The following is a 24,161-nucleotide window of genomic DNA, read 5'->3' as shown; positions in this document are numbered from 1 at the left end:
AAATAGAAATACTCAGTGCGGAACAATCGCTGACATTAAATAGGCAAGCCTGGTGTTACAAAGCAGAAACCCAACTGTGTTCTCAACAGCCTAGGTCTTGGTCTACTTCAAATCTACCAGGCTCGGTATTCTGATGAAAATACAATAATAAGACTGTATCTTGTCTCCTGCACACTCCGGTTGAATCCAGTGTAAAGGAAAACAAGATATTCTTTCTGCCCAATAGAAAACACAGACCACAAGGTGGGCAATGAAGAACACAGTATGTCTGCCTAACAAAGATGGAGACAAGGTACCCGCTAGGAGGGAAGCAAAATTGGGCCTCATATCACCACCCCACCACTTACTTATTTCTACCCTAAAAAATACTTCATCCAGCATCTTCTGGAAAACAAGGTCTAGAAATTACTGTGATTTGTTCGTTTGTTTGCTTGCTTGCTTGTGGTTCTGATTGCCTTCATGCGACAGCTCTACATCTTCATTTGGAATTTGGGTTAAGGAGACAGATGACAAGCAGCAGGCATGACTGTATTTATCTCAATATTTATTTGAATGAGAAAGTCTCCTTCCACCCTTTCTTGGACACAATCAGAGTGGAGCCAGTGGGAGCTCTTTGATGGTCAATTTGGGAGAACTGCAGACATTAGCCACATGTGTCTCCCCATTTAATTTGATGGAAAGCAGAATTTTCATAATCAGCCTGAATAGATGTCTTTCCAGAGCTGATAATACACCCGGGACAGTTGCACATCTCTTGCTACTACAGTTTCAATGACACTGTGCCCTTCTTTTGCCTGAGGCAAGCCCTTGTGCCAACACAGCCATCACTGAGAGTTAGATCATATGGACACAGAGCAAGCCTTTGCTAAGCAAACCAAAGAAAAATCACACCAATAACCTCATATCCAATAAAGGGGGGGGAGGGAGAAAATGGGGCACAGGTTGCATGTTACAATACATAAGCCTGTGTATGACTTATCATACACTGTCAGAAGGCAATGTCTAGGTAAACTCAAAATCAGGCTCAGAAGGCAATGAATCAGAACATGTTTATGATCAAGACGCTGCTGACAGATTAAGTCATGATTTAACATTTAAGTTCTTCAAACACTTGTCATTCTCTATGATAATTCGTTTATAAATGAACTACACTTCAAAGTTTACTCATACGGGCAAATAACTCAAACCTGGAAATACTTTTCCCAAGGTCAAAGTTTAAAGCTGAAGCTAGTGATGGCCGCCAGCCTGACAACCTGAGTTCTGTCCCCAGAAACCATGTAAAAGTGAAAAGAGAACCGTGTAAAACAGAAAGGAGAAGGCTGCCCTCTGACCTCTGTGTTCACCAGGGTACATGCACACCTGCACTCACTCGCACACAAAAATCATAATAAATCAAAGTAAAGTTTTAAAAATAAGAAAGGCAGCCAGGCACGGTGGTGTACGCCTTTGATCCTAGCACTAGGGGGGGCAGGCAGATCTCTGTGAGGTGGACGCCAGCCTGGTCTACAAAGTGAGTCCAGGACAGCCAAGGCTACACAGGGAAATCCTGTCTCAAAAAACCATGAGGAAATCACTGAATTTCAGTGACCCTCAATTGGAAGCTGAATTATCTCAAATGTTTTTAATAGTACTTTATTATATTTATATTAATTTTAATTCAAAATGCATAACTCTCCTCAATATTTGGCATTCTACTTAGGACTGATTTAAAACCTGCGGCAATGAAAGGTAGGGCAAAGAGAAGAAGAGAGAGATTTTCTTACAATAACTAACGGGCAATACTGGAAAGAAAACACTTTCTGAACCCACTACAGGAAGAAGACTGCTAAGCAGAGATGGAACCCAGTTCAAGGTTGGATGCTTTCCATCAAACAGTGGCCTGTGATCTGCCAATAGAGGAGAAGGTAGACCAGGCTATTCAGTGTCCATCTAGGAACCAGACCAGGTACCTGAGGAATTTTAAATGACAACTATTCCTTAAACTAAAATTTTAGCTGAATGGAGTGGGGCATGAATGTAATCCCAGCACTCAGAGGTTAATGCAGGGGGGTCACACGTTTGAAGCCAGCCTGGGTTACATCACAAGACCTTATCCCCAAAATAAATAAAGAGTAATCCTAAAATATTTTCAAATAGATTTATCCTGTTCTTCTCTGAGTTCGAAGTAGGTTTCAGGGGAGATGTTAACACAAGCTTTGTAAGGCAGAGCCACACTGCTTGCAAACTAAATCTCAGGTCTCAAATCTCTTAGTAACTTGTAAGCTCCTGTTCTTTGGACTCACTCAAGAACAGAAAACCAACAATGAGCACAAACAAGGAACTGGTTGTTCTCTTCCAGTATTTACAAAAGAGTTGTTGCTTAGAGAACGCAGGAGAAATAAGAGCTTGTCCCATTAATTGGGTGTTTGCAGAACAGATCCTGTGGTCATTTGTCTGCGCATTAGCCTGAACTTTGCAAACACATGCCACATGACAGGACTGTCCTTCAAGAAGATAAAAGACCTGATCCCTCTTAAGCATGCAAAGACTTTGTTTTTAAGTAACCAAGTTCCTACATACAAAACTCCACAAACACAGCACAGACAAGTCAAGGCAACCACAGGCCTGCCACACACTCTCTTTATAGAGCGACCATTATCTCCCTTCCTTGTGGCTACTAGGAATTCCATCCCCAACCCCACACACTCTGCCCTACCCCCAACCCCGTTCTGGCTCACTTTAGTGAGTAAACCTCATTTCTTCTAGAAAACAGCACACACACCCTCACCCCTGGTCAGCTGTTTCTCACTCATATCTCTGCTGAGGTTTGGATTTACCGATGAAAGAGAAATGAGGAAGGAATGGAGACAGAGAATATCCCATAATCCTAACACAGACAATTCATATCTTGGTTCAACAAAGAGTTACTGATACAGGAGCCATGGATAATGCCAAGATCAAGGCCAAGATGCCTCTGACCTCATACAGCATCTCAGGCATATTTCTGATCTTTCAGCCCAGCAGGAGTTCCCAGTTTTCAGTACACTAACAAGCAACAACAAAAACCTTGAAGCTGTTTCAATGTACAGCCACGCAGACCTGCCTGCTGCAAATTCAAATGCACTAAATGTGAGGTCTGACTAGGGTTATTGATGGGTACACTCTGACACACAGCAATAGCTGAGGACCACTGTTACCAAACACTCAAACTTTAAATACCGTGGCTAGTCCACAGACCTAGAAATGAGCATACAGCTATCAGCTTTAATAAGAAAACCAATGAAATTTCAGAACAGCATCAACAGGCTTTGCTAAGCCCCTTTATGGCTCAAGGACAGCCTCTTTGTTCATGTGGCTATTTGTGGACACTGAGTTAAGTTACATGTTCAGAACATGAAAGGGAGTACAGGAAAAGCAGACATGGGAATAACACTCTAAGGATGGAACAGTACAAATTCAGTCGTGAAGGTAGGTCATCAAGTAGCAGGTGAGTTTACAAGGCTGCCAGGCCGTCTTAACTCCCTCACAGCATCTTGTGTCATGGAGAATGAAACCCAGACTCATCCTTGCGCACCAGCTGGACAGAGACCCCAGAGCTTGGCCCCTGCACTGCTCTCCACACCAAGTTGCAGCGACCTGGGCTTTGCCTTAGCTCCTCTCCCATCCGACTCATTCCCACCCTGAAGCCTTTGGGACATTCTCTACCCGAAATATTCTTCCTACTTGTCATCTTAACTGTCAGCTGCTCAAAGAGGACTTCCCTGATTCCCATATGAAGTAGGCAACCATCCGCCAGCCCATGTCACTATTTCTTACACCCTTGTTTCTCCCAGAAAAATATAAACTCAGAGAGGCAGGGATTCAAATCCTCTTGTTTATTGCTACTACCTGAGAGCCCAGATGAATGCTGACATGGATATTCATAAATATTTGTCCAATGAAAGAATGAACAAATGAATCAGACTAGAGAGAGGACAAAAGACTCCCCGTTATAACGAATAAATGACTTAATCCCACACTTAAACGACCAGGAAATTTACATTACATTTTGGGGTTTGGGTTTTTGGGTTTTGTTAGTTTGAGACCAAGTCTTACTATGTAGCCCTGGCTGGCCTGGAACCTACTATATTCAAAAGGCTTTCTTGGAACTCACAGAGATCTGCCTGCCTCTGCCTCCCAAGTGCTGGGATTAAAGGTGTGTGCCACCATGGCCTCATTTATTAAGTTTTAAGCTCAATTAAGTCTAAGAATGATTCTGCTCCAAGCAACAAAAAAGATTCCAGTTATCATATCACTATTATTCTATACACTAGCCAATTAAGAAAAGGAGGAGAAAAAGAAAGAAAAGGCCACAGGAGAAAAGTAGTCTGCTGAGAAGAAGAAAGAGATGGAAGTAGGGGGAGAAAGAACACAAGCAGAGATTGAGGTCTAGTGAGATGGCAAGAGATGCTGGATGAGGAAAGCAGTAGCTGGCTATTTCACACCACAGCTCGCACTGGGACTTTGGGTGTCCAAGGAAAGCAAGGGCACTGGGTACTAGAACACCAAGTCTAACAAATGTCCTATCCCCCCTGGTTCCGCCCCCTCTGAAAAGTTCTGAGTCTGCTGGCACACTGAGGATGGGCGCTGGGAAGGCTGGAAGCTGGGTAAGAAGCAAGCCTCCCTAAGCCATGTCTGCTTCTCGGAGATTCTATGTCTAGGGCCATTGGGGCAACTCTGCAGAAAAAAATGATCTTCTGGGCTGCTAGAGTGGACAAGAAAAAAATCGGAGGCCCTTGGCTGCCATCCTAAAGCTTGTGAACTTAGGAGATCTAGGCCAAACAACATTCCTTAAATCTCAAAAACAGAAATTAATTGTAACAGATTTTGGGTTTTCAGACAGGATATTATTATGCAGCCCTGGGTGGCCTGGAACTCAATATGTAGACTAGGCTGGTCTTGAACTCACAGTGATCTGCCTGCCTCTGCCTCCAGAGCACTGGGATTTGTGGGCCAACACTCCCAACAATGCAGCAGAAGATCTTAATCAACAACTTCCTCTTCCCTGAATTCAGAAGTACAATATGTCAGATACAAAATCTAGTATCTAGTACATTTGTTAATCTCTGTGCTAATCATAGCAGCAGCCCAAAGCCAGGATATCCTTTAATTTTTTTTTAATTTTTTTTCCAAATACATACAATTAGTTGGAGATAGGAAAACAAAACTATCTTAGACCTTTTTAAAATGCTAACCCCCATTTTTGTCATAATTTCCCTTACAATTCTCTGAAGTATCTCTAAGGGAGAAAAAAAAACTAAATGTAAAAATTCATCTAAAAAAAATATGTGTAGTTTGCCACCAAAACTGAAACTCGCTTGCAGTGACTGAGAATTTTCTCAGAATCTCAGACATATCTGAAGGAGAACACATTAATTACCACTTTCAACCGAATGGGATTTCGGACTTCCCTCCTCCTGATGCAGACAATATTCAGTAATGCAAGCACAGTCTCCAGTGCTACACTCGCCATGGATCTACTTACTCCCACATTTAAACAAGCGCTTGATTCAGATCAAAAGCATTCAGGAGGGACACTGGTGAGAGGGGTCGAAAGCTAGGACTTGGGATTGAAGCAGAGTGACTTCCACTTACCACACAAGGGACATGTTTGTCAACCCAGAAGGGAAGCCTGAAACCATGAAGACCTGAATGCTACATGCATTGTGCTTTTTTGTGCTGTTTTTTTTTCCATTATTGCATCTGTGTATAATGTGTGTAGGCTCATGAGTGGGACTCGGAGAATGACTATTGCTCTATTTCCTGTTTCTACATTTATGTGGGTTCTCTGTTTCTACATATGGGTTCCAGGGATCAAACTTAGATAGCAAGGACTTTACCTGCTGAGCCATTCTGCTGGTTATAAAATGTGTGTGTGTGTGTGTGTGTGTGTGTGTGTACACTTATTAGGCATAATAAAAGATTAACAACAAAAACTAACAGCAACAGAAAAATTGTAACAGCATGCTATAGTAGCAGCTATATGACTGTAGTCTTTCAAAACATCTTCTTATACCATTTTCACCCTATAACATACAGTGCCTGTGTGATCAGATGAAGCTGGGTGGATTATATATTAACATGGTAAGGATCACTGCAATATAAACACTGAGATAGGGTGACAGCAGATTAGGTACCAAGACAGATAATGGGTAACTATCAGGCAAGTAGGATATACAGAGTGGATCTGCTGGACGAAGGGATAATTCATAGCCTCAGTGGGATAGAATCAGGCAGTAAGAACCTTCCTGATACTACTCAAAATGGTACACAACTTAAAACTTATGAATTGTTTTTGGAACTTTCCATTTACTATGTTAGGGCCAAATGTGAATGAAACCTCAGAAAGTGGTGAGAGAGAAAATGAGTAATCTACTGTCATACATGGTACTGTGATGATGGAGAGACTGGGCAGGAAGTCCATCTGCACTGTGTTTACATGGTCAACACCGGATCACACACCTCTGGGACTCAAACCCCTTGCAGGGAGGTTTCCTAGCTCCTGCATTCCCTTATTCACTAAAACTGCAGAGAAGGGTGTAAGCTGGGCACAGGAGACATAGATCTGAGAATCATCTTTACTCCAGAAACTTGCTCTACCAGGAGAGACTACAGAGAACTCACTTTGGGGGGCTCATTATGTGCATTAGAGGCAAAGGGAGAAAAGCTATAATTTGAGCTTTGTTCTGAGTAAGGAGGTAAGAAAATGACATTGTGAGAAACAGGGAGGGAGGGATGGAGGAGGCCAACAGATCCAGGAGGAGAAACACCAGGAAGAGCCTGTCTAAAAAAAGTTTTGTATTATTTTGATTGAATAAGAAATCCCCCCCAAAAAATAAGCAAACTAAATGACTCACACCTACTCCTGAAAGAACTGTAGGTCTGACTCAGCCAGCAGTACGTATAATCCCACAGAAAGGCGTGTCTCTCTGCTCACTAGTTTGAAGCTGTAAACCACAGATGTCACCCCCTGCTAAACAGCTTCATGGGGTCATGGAGCAACTTGAAGTGTTTCCTTCAAGCAAAGGTGACAGCAGCACAGCAACTTACTTTTGTTAAGTATGACTTTGCCACCAAACTAAACCTCCAGCTTTAGGTCACTGTCTATTAAAAACAAAAAACAAACAAACAAAAAAATCCTGGATCTACAAAATGAAAAGTCAGAAGCTCTTCAAGGCCCTCTCAAAGAAGACCTGAGAAAGACAGGGCCAGAGCCAGCAAGGTTGAGGCAGGGGAGCAGCAAGGAAAAAACTAATGAAGACACAAGGAGGCAGAGAAAGGAGGATCAGTGGAGTTTGAGGCTACCCAGGGGTACAGGGCAAGATTGTAAGGTTGGGGATTGAGGGAAGGAGAAAAGAAAGAAAAGAAAAGAAAAGAAAAGAAAAGAAAAGAAAAGAAAAGAAAAGAAAAGAAAAGAAAAGAAAAGAAAAGAAAAGAGGGAGGAGAGGGAGAAATGGGAAGAGGAAGTGAAGGAAGAAAAGAAGCCCAAGGCAGTAACCTGGGGTCCCCAGTGGCACTGTCTGTGTTTCCACATCTTCAGTTATGTGTCTTAGCGATGCCTACGGAGCAAGCTGAACAGCAGCTGCAGTTGGTCCCTCCTTTAAAATTACATATGAAGAGTTTTTTAATTAATTCACCTTCCACAATGGAAAGAGGATGTGATTTAATATATAAACGTATATGAATACAAATGCATTATATAAAATGGGAATTTCTTTGTTGGGGGGGAGATGTTTGATTAGTTGGTTTGGGTACAGGGCTTTGAAGGAGTTTGTTCTTTTGTTTGAGACAGGGAGTCACTAGGTAGCCCAGGCTAACCTGGCTCAATCACCTAACCTCAGCCTCCAAATGCTGAAATTATATATGTATGCCACCATTTGCCTGCAACTTGTTACAGGATATTTGATCCCATTGTGAACCCCAAAGTTGTGAACTGTAAAACCCTGTTTTTCATTTGGTTCAGCCTTATCACACACCTTAACCCAAGAATGTTTGATTGTAAAAGGGTGATTATGGTGTGCCTCACCCAGCCCTAGAACGCACCTTTAATCCAAGAGCTTTCTGTACTCAGGATTTAATAAAGTTAACCCTAAATCAAAAGGCGGAGCAAGAAACCAGTGATAGGGATAAAGAGTAGGAGGGACTTTGAGTTGAGGGTATTTAAGACAGTGTGTAAAAGTAGAAAGGGCTTTTAGCTCAAGCTCTGGCTTTAGCTTAGACTTCAGCTCCTCGCCTCGCTGGCTTTTGGAGCTTTGAACTAGCAAACCTTTGGCCTTGGGTTTTTGGCCTTTTCCTCCTGGGCTGTCAGTTGAGCTACTGAGCCTTTGGGTTTTTTCCATCCGGACCTGAGCTGAGAATGAAGGTCAGCTCGGTACTTTCTCTGCCTCTCTGAGCTAGCAGGTTTTCACAGCATCTGGCTTCTGAGTCTTTATTGGTAAAATAGAATGGTTGGGATTTTTCTTTCTTTCTTTTTTTTTTTTTAAAGACAACACCACACTCAGTTGTGGGGGAAGTATTGAAATAAAATTATGTAACCCAAAATCCATTATAAACCTAGAGTATAAGGCTTGAGGACATTCAGACTTTTAACACCAACTTAACAGACCCAAGCCGCCTCTGTGGGACCCCAAGTTTAGCTAGCACCCAAGCACTAGCTTTTCACATTCAAGGTTATTCCCAACAGCCCATTTTGGCTGCAAGGAAAGAGAGAGGAAAAGCCTGAAGTGATTCAAACGATAATGTGATAAGGACAAGTCTTGCTGTTTGAGCACTTAAAGCAAACAGCTTTTCCTATCGGCTAGCTCAAGCACACCTGGAACTTGATGCACGTCCACTATTTAACAATGGGGGTCTCCAAGCAGTTCAAAATACTGGCAGTTTTTTCTTCAATTTGATCATGCTAGTTGAGGACTAATCTTAAAAAGCCAAAAAATTATCCACACATCCAGTGCCAAAATCCAAGCCCTAAAAAGAAAACATCGCCAGTCCTGATTTTGTTTTGTCTGGGAAAGTCTTATCATGTAGCCCAGGCTGGCCTTGACTTCTCTGTACAGAAGAGAATGACTTTGAAGTCCAGATCCTCTTGTCTTTACTTCCCAAATGCTGACGTTACTGGCATATGCCACTATGCCCCATGTGGTGCTAGACCTTGAACCCAAGGACACATGCATGCCAGGCAAGCACTCTGCCAACAGAGCTACATCCCCACACTGACTTTTTTTTTTACTAAACTAGAACAAAAGAAAATAGTATGGCTCAGAGACTGTACAGTAAAAACGGCCTCATGGGCGGTAATGCGGCTCAGTTGGTGAAGTGCTTGGCTAGCATGCATGAGACCCTGGGCTCAGTCTCCAGCACCACATGTAAGTATGCGTAGGGGCACACACCTGTAATCCCAAGCACTTGACAGGTAGAGGTAGATCAGAAATCTAAGTTCATCCTCAGCGACAACCTGAGTCTGGGCCTGAGCCACATGAGACCCTTGTCTTTAAAAAGACAGACACACACACACATACACACGAACCTTTGCTTTTAATTATTCGTGTGAATGGTGTGTGTGTGAATGTGGGATAAGAAGGAAAGTGAACAAACTCTACACTATACAATGCTATCCTATATTGTACTGTATTATGCTATACTATCTTGAGATACTAGCCCCACCCACTTCCTTCTCCCATTCTTACCACCCTAAGTCATCCACAAACATCATCACCAAAGCAAATCTGAAAAGAGTTGTGGTTGCACCTGGCTAGAACATGGAGGCGGGTAGATGTTCACCCAGTTTGTCTGATTCAACACTCAGCAGTTACCTGGAGGAGAGCCCACACACCTGTATTTGAAACAGGACGATAGCACTTCATCACGGAACAGCCCTGCCTTCCTTCTGCGTGCTAGTTTCAGTCCTTTAGTGACTGTTATTCCAACAAGAGCTTCTCAGTTCTCTGGAACTGAACAAAGCTTCAGCCTAGGGACCCGGGTTCTGGTCTGTCAAGAAATGAAATCAATCTTGGGCAGGCCACTGGATCTACTCCACTGAATCTTTGAGTTCTGGTGAGTTTCCTATGAAGACACTCCAGTGGCCATGCAAGACTGGATCAGGTTTTCTAACCTACCATGTTTATTTTAAAAGTAAGAGATAACAGTAAAACTATCCCATACATTCAGTATTAAATTCTACCTCTGTATGATTAACATCGCTTTGCATTAAACTTGGAAATTTTACTTCCTACCTCCTATGCCCCGATAAAGTTGGCCCATTGAAGAGGAAGCCTTTGGCCCTGCATGAGAACAGGTCTGACTGTGAGCTAGCTCCGTCCAGAGAGTACACCAAACAGAAGAGCAAATTCCAGACTCTGAAATGCTGGGGTAAGAGGTGTGAACCACCACTCACGACTCTCTTCTTTTCTTTATACGACGTTGTTGCTGTCCCTGTGTGCATAATGGAGGGGTCACATGTAGAGTTCAGAGGACAGCCCTGTGCCTGTCCATTCTCTCCCTCCACATTGGAGTGGGTTCTCGTATCAAAATCAGGATGCCAGGTTTGTTCAGCAAGCACATTTACCCACAGAGCCAAGGCAGCAGCAGGGACTGAGCCTAGACTGTAATCGTGCTAGGCACATGCTCTGTCAGTGAGTTCCCTTGGTGGCATGTCGATGTGTTTGCAAGCTTATTTGAGCACAGAGGAAGCTTGCTTCCAGCCTACTGTCAGCAGTAGAGAAAAACAAGATATGGAAAGATATTTATGAAGTAAATTGCAACAGATGCCTTCTGAAAAAGAAAAAAAAAAGGAGCTACTTTTCCTGGCTCCCAGCTAGAGGGAACACACAAGGAGAGCTGACTATGGGACGGTGTTACTGTGCTACGCGTGAGCAAAAGACAAGCAGAACAGCAGTCTTGGAGAGAATGAAGAAAAACCTACAGTTTTTTTAGGAAGCCTGAGCTTTTTTAAAGTCACCAGAATCCACGGGCTTATAGGAACAAAGAACGTGGCCATGTACAGCCAATATCACAAAAGAGTACGGCCTATCGGGCCACCAAAGGAAGGAACTGCCAACAGGAAACCAGCCAGCCCCAGCCATGTCCCGCCCCGCCCTTCCTCTCTGCATGGTGCTACCCTTAGATTTACAAGGAAGCCTCGGGGAAGGATGACAGGCTGCTCCTCTCTGACATCAGCTGAGTTACTGTCTTAATACAAACGTTTAATATAAACGTCCTTGTTATTTTGAACCAACATTTTTCTTGACAATTTTTGCCTACATTTTAAACAACAAGCTGAATCTTCAGATTTAATGATAACTTCGGGCGGTTCAAAGATCGTAATTCACAGATAAATTCCAAGTTAATAAAGAAGGAAGTAACATGGTTGGTGAGAACAGCAAAAAAAAAAAAAAAAATGTGCAGTTAGACAATCAGACATCAGTTAACACATGCACACTTACTTTTTTATATACTTTATTTAATTTTATTTTATATGCATTGGTGTGGGATTGTCAGACTACCTAGGATTGGAGTTACAGACAGTTGTGAGCTGCCGTGTGGGTGCTGGGTCTTGAACAGGGAGGGGTCCTTTGGAAGAGTACACAGTGCTCTTAACTACTGAGCCATCTCTCCAGGCCTTATGCACACTTACTTTAACCACTCTTAACTAATACTAACTGACCATGGAACGCCCAACCCCACTGTGTTCATCTACAACACAACCCTCAGACCTAAGCCTCGGGGTACGTTGTGGAAGAAGGGGCAGAAAGATTTCAAGAGCCGGAGAACCAGGATGTCTGCTAGGAGATAGGAGGCAGATATGGAGTTCAAAGCCACCTTGGGTTACACAGTGACTTCTCAAAGAGACTGAACTCTATCCTACCTCAAAAACAAAAGAAACAACATCGGAAATAATGGAGCGATAGTTTTTAGCAATTCCATTTCCAAAACTGGAAAGTTCATATCCAATAAATGAGTATGGAGGAACAGGAAGACGGCTCAGCAGGTGAGGGCACTTGCACTGGGGCTTGACATCTGAGGTCAAGCCCTGGAAGCTGGCTGGTAGAGGAAGAGAAGAAAACAAAGTCCCACCTGCGGTTCTCTGACGTCTACACTCAAGCTGCTGTCACACGCACATACACACACACACACACACACACACACATATAAACATTTAATGCAAGTATAAAGTTTTAAATTCCACATCATGCCAACTGTACAAACTGGTTTAAGTACAACAATCTGTTCCACGATGCTTTAAAAAAGAAAGAAAAGAAAGCCCTATTAATCCCATTTGTAGCAATCTAAAGATTAATCCATTAAAAAAAAAAAGAACATTTGAAATCACAACTCAGCATCTGGGCTAAGAACGGGTATAAAGTTTATAATTCAGAAAAATGTTTTCCATGCTATAAAAATGTAGAAAATATTAAGTGATAAACTGTACCATGCCTTGTCGATGAGGTCTGCTGACCAGCAAACCATGAACACAGGCTCAGTAACAGGGACTCCAATGACTACATCACAACCATACGAAAGGAAACACTGAAGCTACTTCATCTTAAGCTTGTTTTTGGTTTTTTTTGTTTGTTTGTTTTTTGTTTTTTTTTTTTAATTTATAAGACGAAGGCCTAGCCACAGGATTATCATCATGGATTGCTGCAGCCATGAATCATCTGAAGGAATGGGCGGGCATGGGAGCGTTAGCAGGCCTTCTGGTGTTGGTCACCTTGGTTTGCCTGTGGTATATATGCAAGATTAGAGTCTCACAACAGCGTAATGCAGCCATGATCATTCAGGCCTTTACAGCCATTGAAGCAGGACAGTCTCCCCAAGCATGGTTGGCTACCATAAAAAGCTAAAATGTTACGCTCAGGATGCGAGGCTAAGCACTGCACTCAGGGTCAGCCGCTTTCGACCCAGAGAAGAGCATGTCTGATTGCATGTGGGTTGATGCCCCAGGTCCCGCCTCTGAGAAAAAGGTATCAGACAGGTCTGATGCTCTTTGGGTGGATGACACCTAAATGAACATCAGTACAAAGTCCCAATTTATTTCTAGTATCAGAGATCAGACCTCTATTCTTGCCTGATGCATCTAAAACAAAAAGGGGGAACTGTAGAGAGCTGCGTAATGCCACGCCTTAAAGATGGAGCTGGTTTCTGCCTTCCACCTTCCCGATGGTGAGTGCTCTCTGTCACAAACAACTCCACATTTGGCTAAGGCTGAGGATCTGGCTTGCTTCCATGTATGTGGACCTATCTGCATTGCCCACATGGCACGCTGGGGTTGGCTACCCAGAGGCTATTTAAGCTGTGGGCTGGCTTTCCCCAGGGTCAGATGATTGTTCAAGGTTCCTGAATAAACTGCATTGAAAAAAAAAAAAATAACCATTTAAAAAAAAAAATTTATAAGACGAAAGAACAGGAAGACCCTCCCCCACATTCTTGTTAAATTACTCCCTTCTTAAACTGCCTCATCTCCAATGTTTTCCACTTATGTGACACTTCCTTACCAATCCTGCCTTCTGGGATCAGCCATCCTAATCCTCCCCGGTCCATGCTTGGCCCCAGGTCCTCACAATAACAGAAGGTAAGAGTCATTCAGCTTCAACTCTTTGAGCTGAGCGCTTCTTGCATGATATCAGTATCAGAGCATTTATTGAATGAATTCTCATTTCTCCAGGCTTCCTACCTTTTGTACACTTTTCACAATTGTTGCTTGTGGGTAGTCCGTGTGTAAGCTGATTTTATTATTTACTTACTTACTCATATTCTTTAGAATTCACCATGGTGTCAGGCAGGGTTCATAGGAGCTAAATAAATATTTGCTGATCAGGACCTGAATACACATCTCATGAGAGAAGCTCATTTGGTTTAAACAGATGCCTCCTTTAAACATGAAAATCACAGGCTAGAACAGGAATGGGGAAAGCTCACACTCATAGCTGAAGAACTGTATTAAACAATAATTAGATTAACAGCCACATTATTGCTGCTGAGCCATAGAAGGACTTAGGCACACATTGGGGTAATAGGAAAGATAGGGACACAAAAGTAGGGAGGCGGCTGTCAGACATTCAGAACTGTAGTCGAAGGGCCTAAGCACAAAACACGTAACAGGATGCTCCAACTGACACAGAAAACTCAGGAAAGCCACAAACCATCTCCTCCCCACCCTCAGACCTTCCAGGGATCTCTAAAAGCTTGGAACACCACCACAACGTCACCTTGATAGACAAGGCCTCCTTCAGCCTTCATGCCTCTATTAAACATAGTATTATTGTCCCCGTTCCTAAAGACGAAAGAACGGAAGTTTAAATAGGCAAGAGCTTGCTTATGACATACACCTGCAGAGCGGGTTCAAAGCTACACCCATGGCCGTGCTACCGACGCTGCTCCCCAGCCAGATGGGGATCGACACCTTTCCAATCAGAAGATGACTTACCAGCACAATAAAACCATATTAATAGCCTTATGCGTAGGCTACAAAATAAGAGACAAGCATGTGTGGTGGGAAAGTCTGCAGACCCCGACTGGTCATCCCCAGTGCAGACATAAAGCCCAGCTTGGGCTACCGCCAGTTAATCTATAAGTCTATCTCCAGCAAGGCAAAGGTTTGGAGGTAAGCTAAGGAGGCTGCAGTGTGCTCGCCACCTCTGCCTCAGCGTCCTCTGCCTCTCTGAAAACAATTTGTTTTCTCTCGCTTACTATATTATAACTCAAGCTGGATGGCCTTGAACTCAATATGTAGCCCAGGCTGGGCTCAAGTTCACAATCCTCCTGTTTCAGCCTCCCAAATCCTGGGTGTAAAGGCATGCATCACCATAGCCAATCAAAAATTTTGAATTCTCTAACTCTGAACTTAATTTTTAAACTGAAAAAAAAAACACATTTATTATAACTTCCCATTTATGTTTATATTATTTATTATATACAGACATAAACACATGCACCCAGACAATATATATACATAAATGTGTGTAAGAGCTTCATTCATATAATTTTTAAGATGTATACTTATTTTATTTTATGTGTATAAGTGCATGAGGTCTGTGTATCATATTCATGAAGTGCCCACAGAGTGCCAGACATCCCCCCCCCAACTGGAATTACAGACAGTTGTAAACTGTAAACTGTAAACTGCCCTGTGGGGGCTGGGACTTGAACCCAGGTCCTCTGGAAGAGCAGTCAGTGGTGTTAACCACTAAGCTATCTCTCCAGCCCCTGATTAATATAATTTTGAAAACTATTTCCTCCAGGTCACATGAGTGTATTTGGGTGCTCCCATAATCTAGGCAACCTGATTCTACAACCCCACTGAGTTATGCATTGGAAAGGCATTTTTTTTTTTAAATATCTTATTCAAATGTGAGCCCTCCAATTCCAGGAGTACAATGTCACAGCTTAGAAAGTAAAGACACATACCTTATCAGTATGTGTCACTATGATCTCCTATGGCCACATCAATGTGGCAGCCTCATCTTAAGATCCCCCTCAGAGTAATCCTTTCTGTGGATTCCCTAATGAACACGAGGTTTCTCTGTATTTTTTCTTTTTTAAATGGAATTAATCTTTTTTAAGATTTATTTATTTAATATGCAGCATTCTGCCTGAACACTGAAGAGGGCACCAGATCTTATTATGGATGGCTGTAGCCACCCTGTAGGCTGGGAATTGAACTCAGGACCTTTAGGCAGAACAGCTAGTGTTCTTAACCTCTGAGCCATCTCTCCAGCCCTGGTTTCTCTTTATTTTACCTCCTTTTTTGATCCTCCAACAGTTCTGGAAGAAAGGGCTTTAAGTAGACCCTCCACACTCGCAGATAAGGAAACAAACACAGAAGATTTCTAAGGCATACTGGAAATCGCCTAGGGCAGGCAAAGCCCTGCCTCGGGAAGGTAATCAACACCATGGAATTAGCGGCTTAAAAATGGTTCCAAGAAGATAGAGCTGTGCCGGCAGAATGCTTCCTAGCACCCAGGACACCCTGGGTTCGATGCCCAGCCCTCCATAAACCGATGGGCATGGGGGTGCATGGCTATAATCTCAGGTCTTGAGAGGTAGAGGGAGGAAGATCAGAGATTGAGAGTCACCCTGTCTAGGCAGCTTATTACTGAGCACCCCAAGGTAGATGACACTGTGGTTTGTTTGGTTTGTTGTTGTTGTTGTTCGTCTCTGATAATAAGCCTTATGCAATGTGTATTTTACCAAAACAAAAACAATTAGAAAAATGAAAGTTTATTCTTGAAAGAAGTTATTCTTGTTGATTATGCCAGCTATCACCTTGGATTCTGTGTCAGTCGGCTCACATATGACCTCAGAGATTCTGGGACGGAGGAAGACACCACTTACGCTTATGTCCAACCTGCCCCTGTACCGTGGGTTTATTCTTTCGGTGTGTATTTACAGGCATCTACCTCATAGCCAGCATGACCCTGAGCTGGATGTTTGGTACTCAGATGCACCAACTAAGAAACAGCTGCTGCAACCAGCACCCGCCCCTTCCACACGGCGGTCGCCTCCCATCCTAGACCTACCCATGATTCAGCGCAGCAGGAAGCTTCCAGCACTCTGCCTCAGCCTTATGGCCAGCATCCAACTCAACTACCGAATGCCTGGACCTAACCCCTCGTTAAATATTTTATCACCCTCTAGACAGCGTGGTGAGCAAAACAGATAAGGACCCTACCCTTCGGTCCGGGAAAGAGATAATACACAAGTAAATGCACCAACGCACAAGTTATCTTCAAAGCCGGGTGCCGGCAAGAAAATAAAATAGCAAAGAGCTAGGAGGTGAACAAGACGAGCAGCGCAGAGTGTGAGGAGGAAAACGGCTCTCCAAGACAGTAACGGGGCACGGGGTGGTGGCAGGGGACGCCACGGGAAAGCAAAGGTCTGAAGTAAGAATGTTCTAGATAAAGAGAACAGAAACGTCAAGGCTTCTGGTGAGAAAAGGTGTGCTGTTTTCAGTGAGGAGGCCAGCAAGATAGGAGGACAGTGAGCACGGAGATCACGAGGCTACACGGGTTCCAATCGGGAAGATGCGATGTCAAAAATAGCCAGCCGCCAGATTCAAACCATGGTAATAATGTTGTCTCGTTTTTATTTGTTTTTTAAAACCACCCAGACAATTGCAAGGAAGGTGAATTCAAAGGGAAACAAGAATACACAAAGGAAAGTAGGAAAAAAACGTATGAAGCTAAAGAAGCAACCAAGGGGGAGGGACGAAATGGCGGTGGCTTGGACTAGATAACAGCATTAAATGGAAAGGTGCATTCTGGTTCAATATGTGTTTCAGGAGTTAGAGCCAACACACTTCTGATTAAGTAAATGTGGGGTAGGGAGCCTAACAGCGAAATGACTATGAACTTTTGATTTGGCACGTCAGCAGTAAGAGTTAAGTTTTCTAGAGAAGATGGTTACTGGGGAAATAAAAATCAGTTTCGAATAGAGGGAAGGAAAGGAATGTTTTATCACAATAAATTTGTGATAATTTAGATATACAATATGGTGCCATCCAACAGACAGTCTGATGTTTGACCTTCATAATAGTTTTGCACAATAGGCAGGGAAGCCCTGGTATTCTTCATATCAGTGAGAAAGCTAAAGCTCATAAAACTTGCCTCAAGACATGAGCCAATGACCTTTAAAAATGGCTAATGGCACATTTTAAAAAGAGATTCATCAGCCGGGCAGTAGTGGAACGTGCCTTTAACCCCAGCACTTGGAGGCAGAGGCAGCTGGATCTCTATGAGTTTGAGGTCAGCCTAGTCTACAGAGCAAACCAGGGCTACACAGAGAAATCCTGTCTTGAAAAACCAGAAAAAGAGAGAGAGAGAAATAGAGAGACGAAGGGTTGTTTTTACCCTTAGGGACATCTCTCTGATAAAACACGTATACCTGTTTTGTTTCAGACATGGCTACTCCCAGGTTAGAGGCCCCTTTCGTACCTAGAGAAGATTCATTCATAAGACTAATACCCACCTAGCAATACTCAACACATAAAAACATTAACTGATATGTATAAGTCCTGTTACTATCTTAAAAGAATTGTGTCAACAATTAAGTGCATAAAGACATAAGAAGCAAAGGCATGAATCTCTCTTTAAAAAAAAAAAAATGACCCCAATCCTGAATGTCATTTTTACATAACAGTTTTTGAAAAGAACTTTTCAGAGGAGCACATTACAAAATCAGGAAAGGTCAGCTGGGAAATGACCCATACAAGGATAATAGCTTTGCACTGGGGACTGTGACTAGGTGTAATACAAGCTCACGCGGTGCTCAGCACTTCTACCACCATGCCAGATCTGCTCTTTCCCCTTGGGTTGCTTTAAAGTGACAGAAACAACCATATTAGTTTTATCTCAGGGTATTTTCTTGTGAGACCAAGGCACTTGTTAAATACCTAGACTTCATTTCAAAATGTTAAAGGGTAACTGGTAAAATGAAAACTCACTCTAAACAAAACTGGAATGACAGGTGGGAAGGTAAGGGGAAGAAAGGGAGGGGAGGAAGGGGGAGGGAGGGAAGGAGAGAAAGAGATGGAAATGAGTGACCTGACAGAGGTCCTTTAGGACTAACGACATAGGGATGGCATGCTCACAAAACATCACAAAGCCTCATAGGAAAGACATGCTTGATTCATAGCTTGAGGCAAGAGATTCGTACGGCTCTCCATATGTAATCATGCTGTCAGTCAAGCTAGTATCAATTATCAGTATAAGGTAAAAAAAAAAAAAAAAAAAAAATACTGTGGCTGCTTAATTCAGCAAGTAGCGCTTCACCAACCCTTCCCACCAACAGCTGGCTTTTCTTACATGCTCTTAAGATGAAAGCAATAGCCTGCCCTCACCGCAGAGAATTCTAGTATCCTAAGACCCGGAAGGAAACCTAAGGGCCATGGTATACAACGCACCCATTTTACATCAGGGAAAACAAATAAGGCTGAGAGAAAGAGGGTGACCTGCTGGTTCAGCACAGAGCTCCTTCCAGACGGATAAAGAGTTGTGTTTTATTGACTCTTGGCCCCTACTCCTTATATATTCTACTGCACTGTCCACAGACAAAGAAAAGGAGCCACAAGGATGACTCCAGACTTTACAGAAGAAGTGAAAATAACTAGAGAGTTAAGTCCCAGAAGCAAGGCCCAGGCTGACAGAGTGACTGTCAGATTGTCCTCTGCCCTGCCTACAATCTGACGGCCTGCCAGCCGTAACACAACTTCTCCCCACCCCTGGCAATTTGGGCTTGGTATGGCAAGAGTAAGGCACCTTTCATCAAGGTCTGCAAATGAGACCTGGAAAGGTCACACAGCAGCAAGCTGCAGGCTTCAGAGACAAACTGGCCTTTCCTGTGGATGGCGGGAAATGTCAGCACCCTCCCTTACCTGTAAATCAGCATATTCCTCAGTAGCCATCACACACAGCCCTAAAGAGCTGGTAGTCCAGATTTACAGGTACATTTTAGCCCTGATGAGTTCTGTCTTCTTTTGGCCCAGTCCTGGCATATCCAGAAATTTCCAGAAACTGTGGCCTGCTCATATAGAACTCATACTGACACTTTTGTGCTTTCAGAGAACAAAACTAATACTGAAACTTACTTTTGTAAAGGTCGTACTGAGTTGTTAGAGAGGTTATAATATTTGCATGGTTCATATTCTATTTTTCTATTGCAAATGCCTGTACAGATGAATGCATGGATTGATTTAAAAAAATTAACAATGATAATCCTATCCTTTGTTGTCTAGAATATTTTCTTTATTGTCTAAAATATCTTCTGTCTCCCACTCCCATGAAAAGAACCCCTTGGCAGGCTTTAAATTTTCCATCATGTAATATTTCACTCATACACATACCTCTTCCCCTTGGGTATGTCCCGGCTAGGTAGAGATGTTCTCCGCAATAAAATGCTGATAACAGTAGAATCAAATTCTACACCATCATTTCAAAAGTCTCTCACTAAAAATCCAAAAAAAATATATCTACATCTAGACGAGATAGCTCATGCCTGAAATACTAACACAAGGGGGCTGAGACATATATATATATATAATGTCAGACCAGCCTGGGCTATTCAGTAAGTCCCAGACTAGTAATAGAGAGGACTCAGAGTGATCCAATTAACAACAAAAACAATAACAATACTAATACTACTACTAATAATAATAGAGAGTACACACTTTCCGTACCTAATCAGTTCCCAACCTGCTAATAATGCATCCGTCCTGTTCCACTGGAATGTGGCCTGGGATATAATAGCGTTAGCTGGAGATTTAACAGTATTAGCACTCCACCAACTTGATCACAGAAAATAATCACAAATAAAGTACTTACGGCATAAGCACCAATCAAGAATGCTGCGTTTGCTCTTTTCCGCTGGTCAAAACAGGTGTAGTGGATTATTTTCTTTCTTGATAAACTGTATGACTAGAAAGAAGGAGCAAAGACAAACAGTAAGTTACCATCTTCTCTCAGGTTCAGCAAGAGTAGCAGTTCCAACAATGTAACACCTTTCAACTCTAGCTTCCATGGTATTTGGACATGACTGTTTGCAGCTAAGGGAGCTGTCCTAGTTCACTTTCTTGGGGAGTGAGAGGGGCTACTGGCTCCCTTTTCTGCAGTCCACCTACATATAAGAAATGACAATTTAACAAACATGGACATCTCTGAGAATGGAAATAACTAAGTCATTGATTCTCCATTCATGTGAACCATTTCTGATCATTTATTCTTGATCTTACACATTTGACTTAGCCACTCTTTACTCTTAGCACGCCACTCTGACTCCAAGAGATGTTGATGAACCTTTCATGTTTTACAGTTATGTCAACCATCCTACTGTCTTCTCCAAAACTTTCATTTTTACAGAGCAATATTAAATTTTTCTTTCTAGTATATAATATAATAGCCCCATTTTAATTATCTTAAAGAAAGGGATTAGTGGGGGGAAAAGGAACCATGAAAAGGAAATCAATGAACATCATAATTCAACAGCCATATGCTAAAATCATGAGCTCAATCATTAAGCACTTGCTGTATGCCAGGCAATATGCAACATGCTCAAGTATTGAAGCAAATCCAAAATAAAGCCAAATGGCTTGTTAAACACATGCCAAACATGAAAAGTAATAACTAGATGTGTTAAATTAAGTCAATTTATTAGTCACAATTCAAATCTAGAAAACATGGATGTGGCTAAATTGAATCTACACAATTTCCTTGCCTTGCCAGACTGTTATGGCATAGGAACAAATGGCTATTCAAATGTAGGCACGTAAGACTATACTTCCAGGAACCGTTTCTATAGTTCAGTAAATATAGGCACACAAATGCCTTTTCATAAGGGCCAAGGAGCATCATTTAAGCTTATGCATGAAGGCAGGTGCATCCCAGCTAAAAGCCAAGAGACATTCAGTGCCCTTCAGACATAAACAACTACAAATCACATTTTCTGAAAACAGTAATGTCCTTGTTAACAGAACTTTTGAAAGTTGGAATCTGACTCAAAGACAATCTGTTATTATCGATGGCTTTTTTTTTCATATGAAGCAAAGAGGAGAAAAAAAAGGAGTCATGTTTAATTCAATTCTGTCAAGTGTATATGCCAAGATTATTCTAAAGACTTCAAGACTATCATCAGTGATGTTCACACAAAGCTTCTTGCTTTCTCAATTTTGAATTGCTGAGTCTCTGGACCTTTTTTCTTTAATTTTACTATTTGCGGATTAATTTGTTTGCCACTTACTGCTCTTTACCAATAAGCTGGAGATGTTTGTTTCATTTTGTTTTGTTTTGTTTGAAACAAGGTCTCGCTCTGTAGCCCTGGCTGGCCTGGAACTCTCCACATAGAACAGGCTGGCCTTGAACTCACAGAGCTCTACCAGCCTCTGCCTCCTGAGTGCTGTACCCTCCATCAATAAGTTATGATTGCTTAACAAGGGGTGGTGGAGGCTCTCTAACATCCCCATGGTCTCTGCGTTTCACTCTCTAAAGACTGCCTTACACAAGTGAGGCTTTGCCCACGGATCAGACTGAGCAGCTCCGCCTTTCCACACTTGTATGGCCCGTGTCCCTAAACCACTGTGTGGAGGAAGCTACCAACAGTGTACACTGAAGCCCAGACTCTCTATTCTGATGCTTCCCTAGTAAACATTTTGGTGTCACACCGACACTATGGTTTCGGAGTACAGTATTACGTCTGCTTGTGATGTTCATACTGCTCTTCTGTCATTACGAATGTTCATCTCATGGGGAAGGTTGGGGTTTTTGTTTATTTGTCTGTTTTTGTTTTGCTTTCTTTCTTTTAGACAGGGTTTCAAGTAAGTTAGACTAGCCTTGAACTCACTTTGCAGTCAAGGATGGCCTTGAACTCTTGCTCCTCCTACCTCCATTCCCAAGTGCTGAGATTACAGGCATGCACATCTTGCCCAGCACGGTCCTGTTGGTTTACTTCGGGTTTGGGGCAAGACGTTTTTGTATTTCTGTGTTTTCTTGTTTCCTATTTCTCTGTCTTCTTCTAAATTATATAAGCTACAAAGTCCGCTTTGAGATGGAACCATGAAGCTGAAAGAGAGAGTTCTGAGGAAGACTTTCTTATCACTGCATATCTATCTGTAAGTGTTTTGTTTTTTTTTTTTTAAATAAAGATAACACAAGTTGAATTTTCTTTAAAAAAAAACTTAAAATTTCTTAAATTTCACAAGCCTTCAAAAAATTACAACAGATAGTGATCTTCACAAAAATCAGTCTAGAACATTTAACGACCCACTTTATTTGTGCATCAGGTAGGGGCTGTGCATCACAGCAGACATGTGACTCGGGCTTAAACTCACAGAGGTCCACCTGTCTCTGCCTCCGAGTGCTGACACGTGGAGGTCAGAGGACAACTTTGCAATCTGTTCTGACCTCCCCCTATGTTAAAGCTCGGTCTCTTTTGTTGTTTCTGCTGATGTGCTGTGCATTCCAGGATAGCTGGCCGGCAATCATCCAGGTAATTCTCCAGTCTCCACTTCTATCTCACTACAGGAATGCTGAGGTGACAGACACGTACCACCACATCCAGTTCTTCACACAAGTTCCAGGAATGAAACTAGGGTCATGAGGCTTGTGAAGCTTAGCTCCGTGGCCCCAGAAATCTTAACTATTTCAAAACATTTCCCGAGGAAAGCTGCCAAGGGAAGCAAACTTGTATTTGTTGCAAGCTTACAGCTGATTTAGGGGGGAACATTTGGGGCCTTTCTCCTACTCAGATGTTTTCAGAACCTCAGAGTTTAGGTCTCCAAAGCTCTACAGCTGAGAAATGGTTTCCGTGTAGTGAAGCCTGGCCACTGTCCCTCAGGTCAGACCATAGGGAGTAGAGTTCTTGCCCAAGGAGTCAAAATCAACTCAAAGTGCATGACAGCAGAGAACCACCTTGTAACTACAGCCTTGACTCTTGTTCCCCTCACCTCAGCAAGGCTCCCTCCTCTAGCCACTCTGCCCCATAATGGCTGGCACTATCGATAATGTTCACAGGGGAGACATCCTATCATTTCAGTGAAAAGCATTGGGGATAAGAAAACATTTTTGTCAGCTATTTAGCTAATGTTTTGCGTCATTGGGCTGATAAAAAAAAAAGCTTTAATGTTTTCAAATATGAAAAAAAAAAAAACTTTCTCAACTAAAAAAAAAAAACCAACAACAATTAAATTAAAAAAAAAAAAAAAAAAAAAAAAACACCAACCAACCTGTTAGGCAATAAAAGCACCCTAAAAGGAACACCATCCAGTGAAAACAGATCTATACATTTCTCAAGAGCTTTTACGAATATGATGGTTCATATTGACAGGATCAAGAACCCTCTTAAGAAACAAACCTCAGACATATCTGCCAAGGAGCTTCACCCTGGCTGGGGCCATAGTGAATTCACACTGAATTCACCTCTCTGCTTTTTGAATATTTCTTCACACTCTTGCTGCCATGACTCCCCTCCCCCGCCATAATGATAGGCTGTGAGCCAAAGCAAACCCTTCCTTAAGTTACCTCTGTTAGGAATTTTGTCACGGCAACAGCACAAGTAAATAGTAAGACAGAAAAACCTTGTCATTCAAGGAAAGACCAAATTTAGGGACAGCAGGATTCTACTTTATAAACAAGCCCACTGACATTTTCTGAGTTTCTTCCTTA

The 24,161-nt window shown here is 42.4% G+C and overlaps 1 protein-coding gene across 3 annotated transcripts in view; it reads right to left on the bottom strand.

The window, feature by feature from the left end:
- Cdc14a (cell division cycle 14A) overlaps positions 1 to 24,161 on the bottom strand; it is a 152,094-nt gene that overhangs the window by 101,020 nt on the left and 26,913 nt on the right. For all 3 annotated transcript variants that reach the window (XM_021642714.2, XM_060392843.1, XM_021642715.2), the window contains exon 4: positions 20,331 to 20,423. In XM_021642714.2, the coding sequence (XP_021498389.1) occupies positions 20,331 to 20,423 (93 nt within the window). The remainder of the gene's footprint in view (positions 1 to 20,330; positions 20,424 to 24,161) is intronic.

The sequence above is a fragment of the Meriones unguiculatus genome, chromosome 10 (genome assembly GCF_030254825.1).
Source record: "Meriones unguiculatus strain TT.TT164.6M chromosome 10, Bangor_MerUng_6.1, whole genome shotgun sequence".
In the NCBI taxonomy this organism is placed as follows: Eukaryota; Metazoa; Chordata; class Mammalia; order Rodentia; family Muridae; genus Meriones; species Meriones unguiculatus.
Note: the sequence above shows the minus strand (reverse complement) of the source record. Positions and strands in the feature narration are given on the sequence as shown.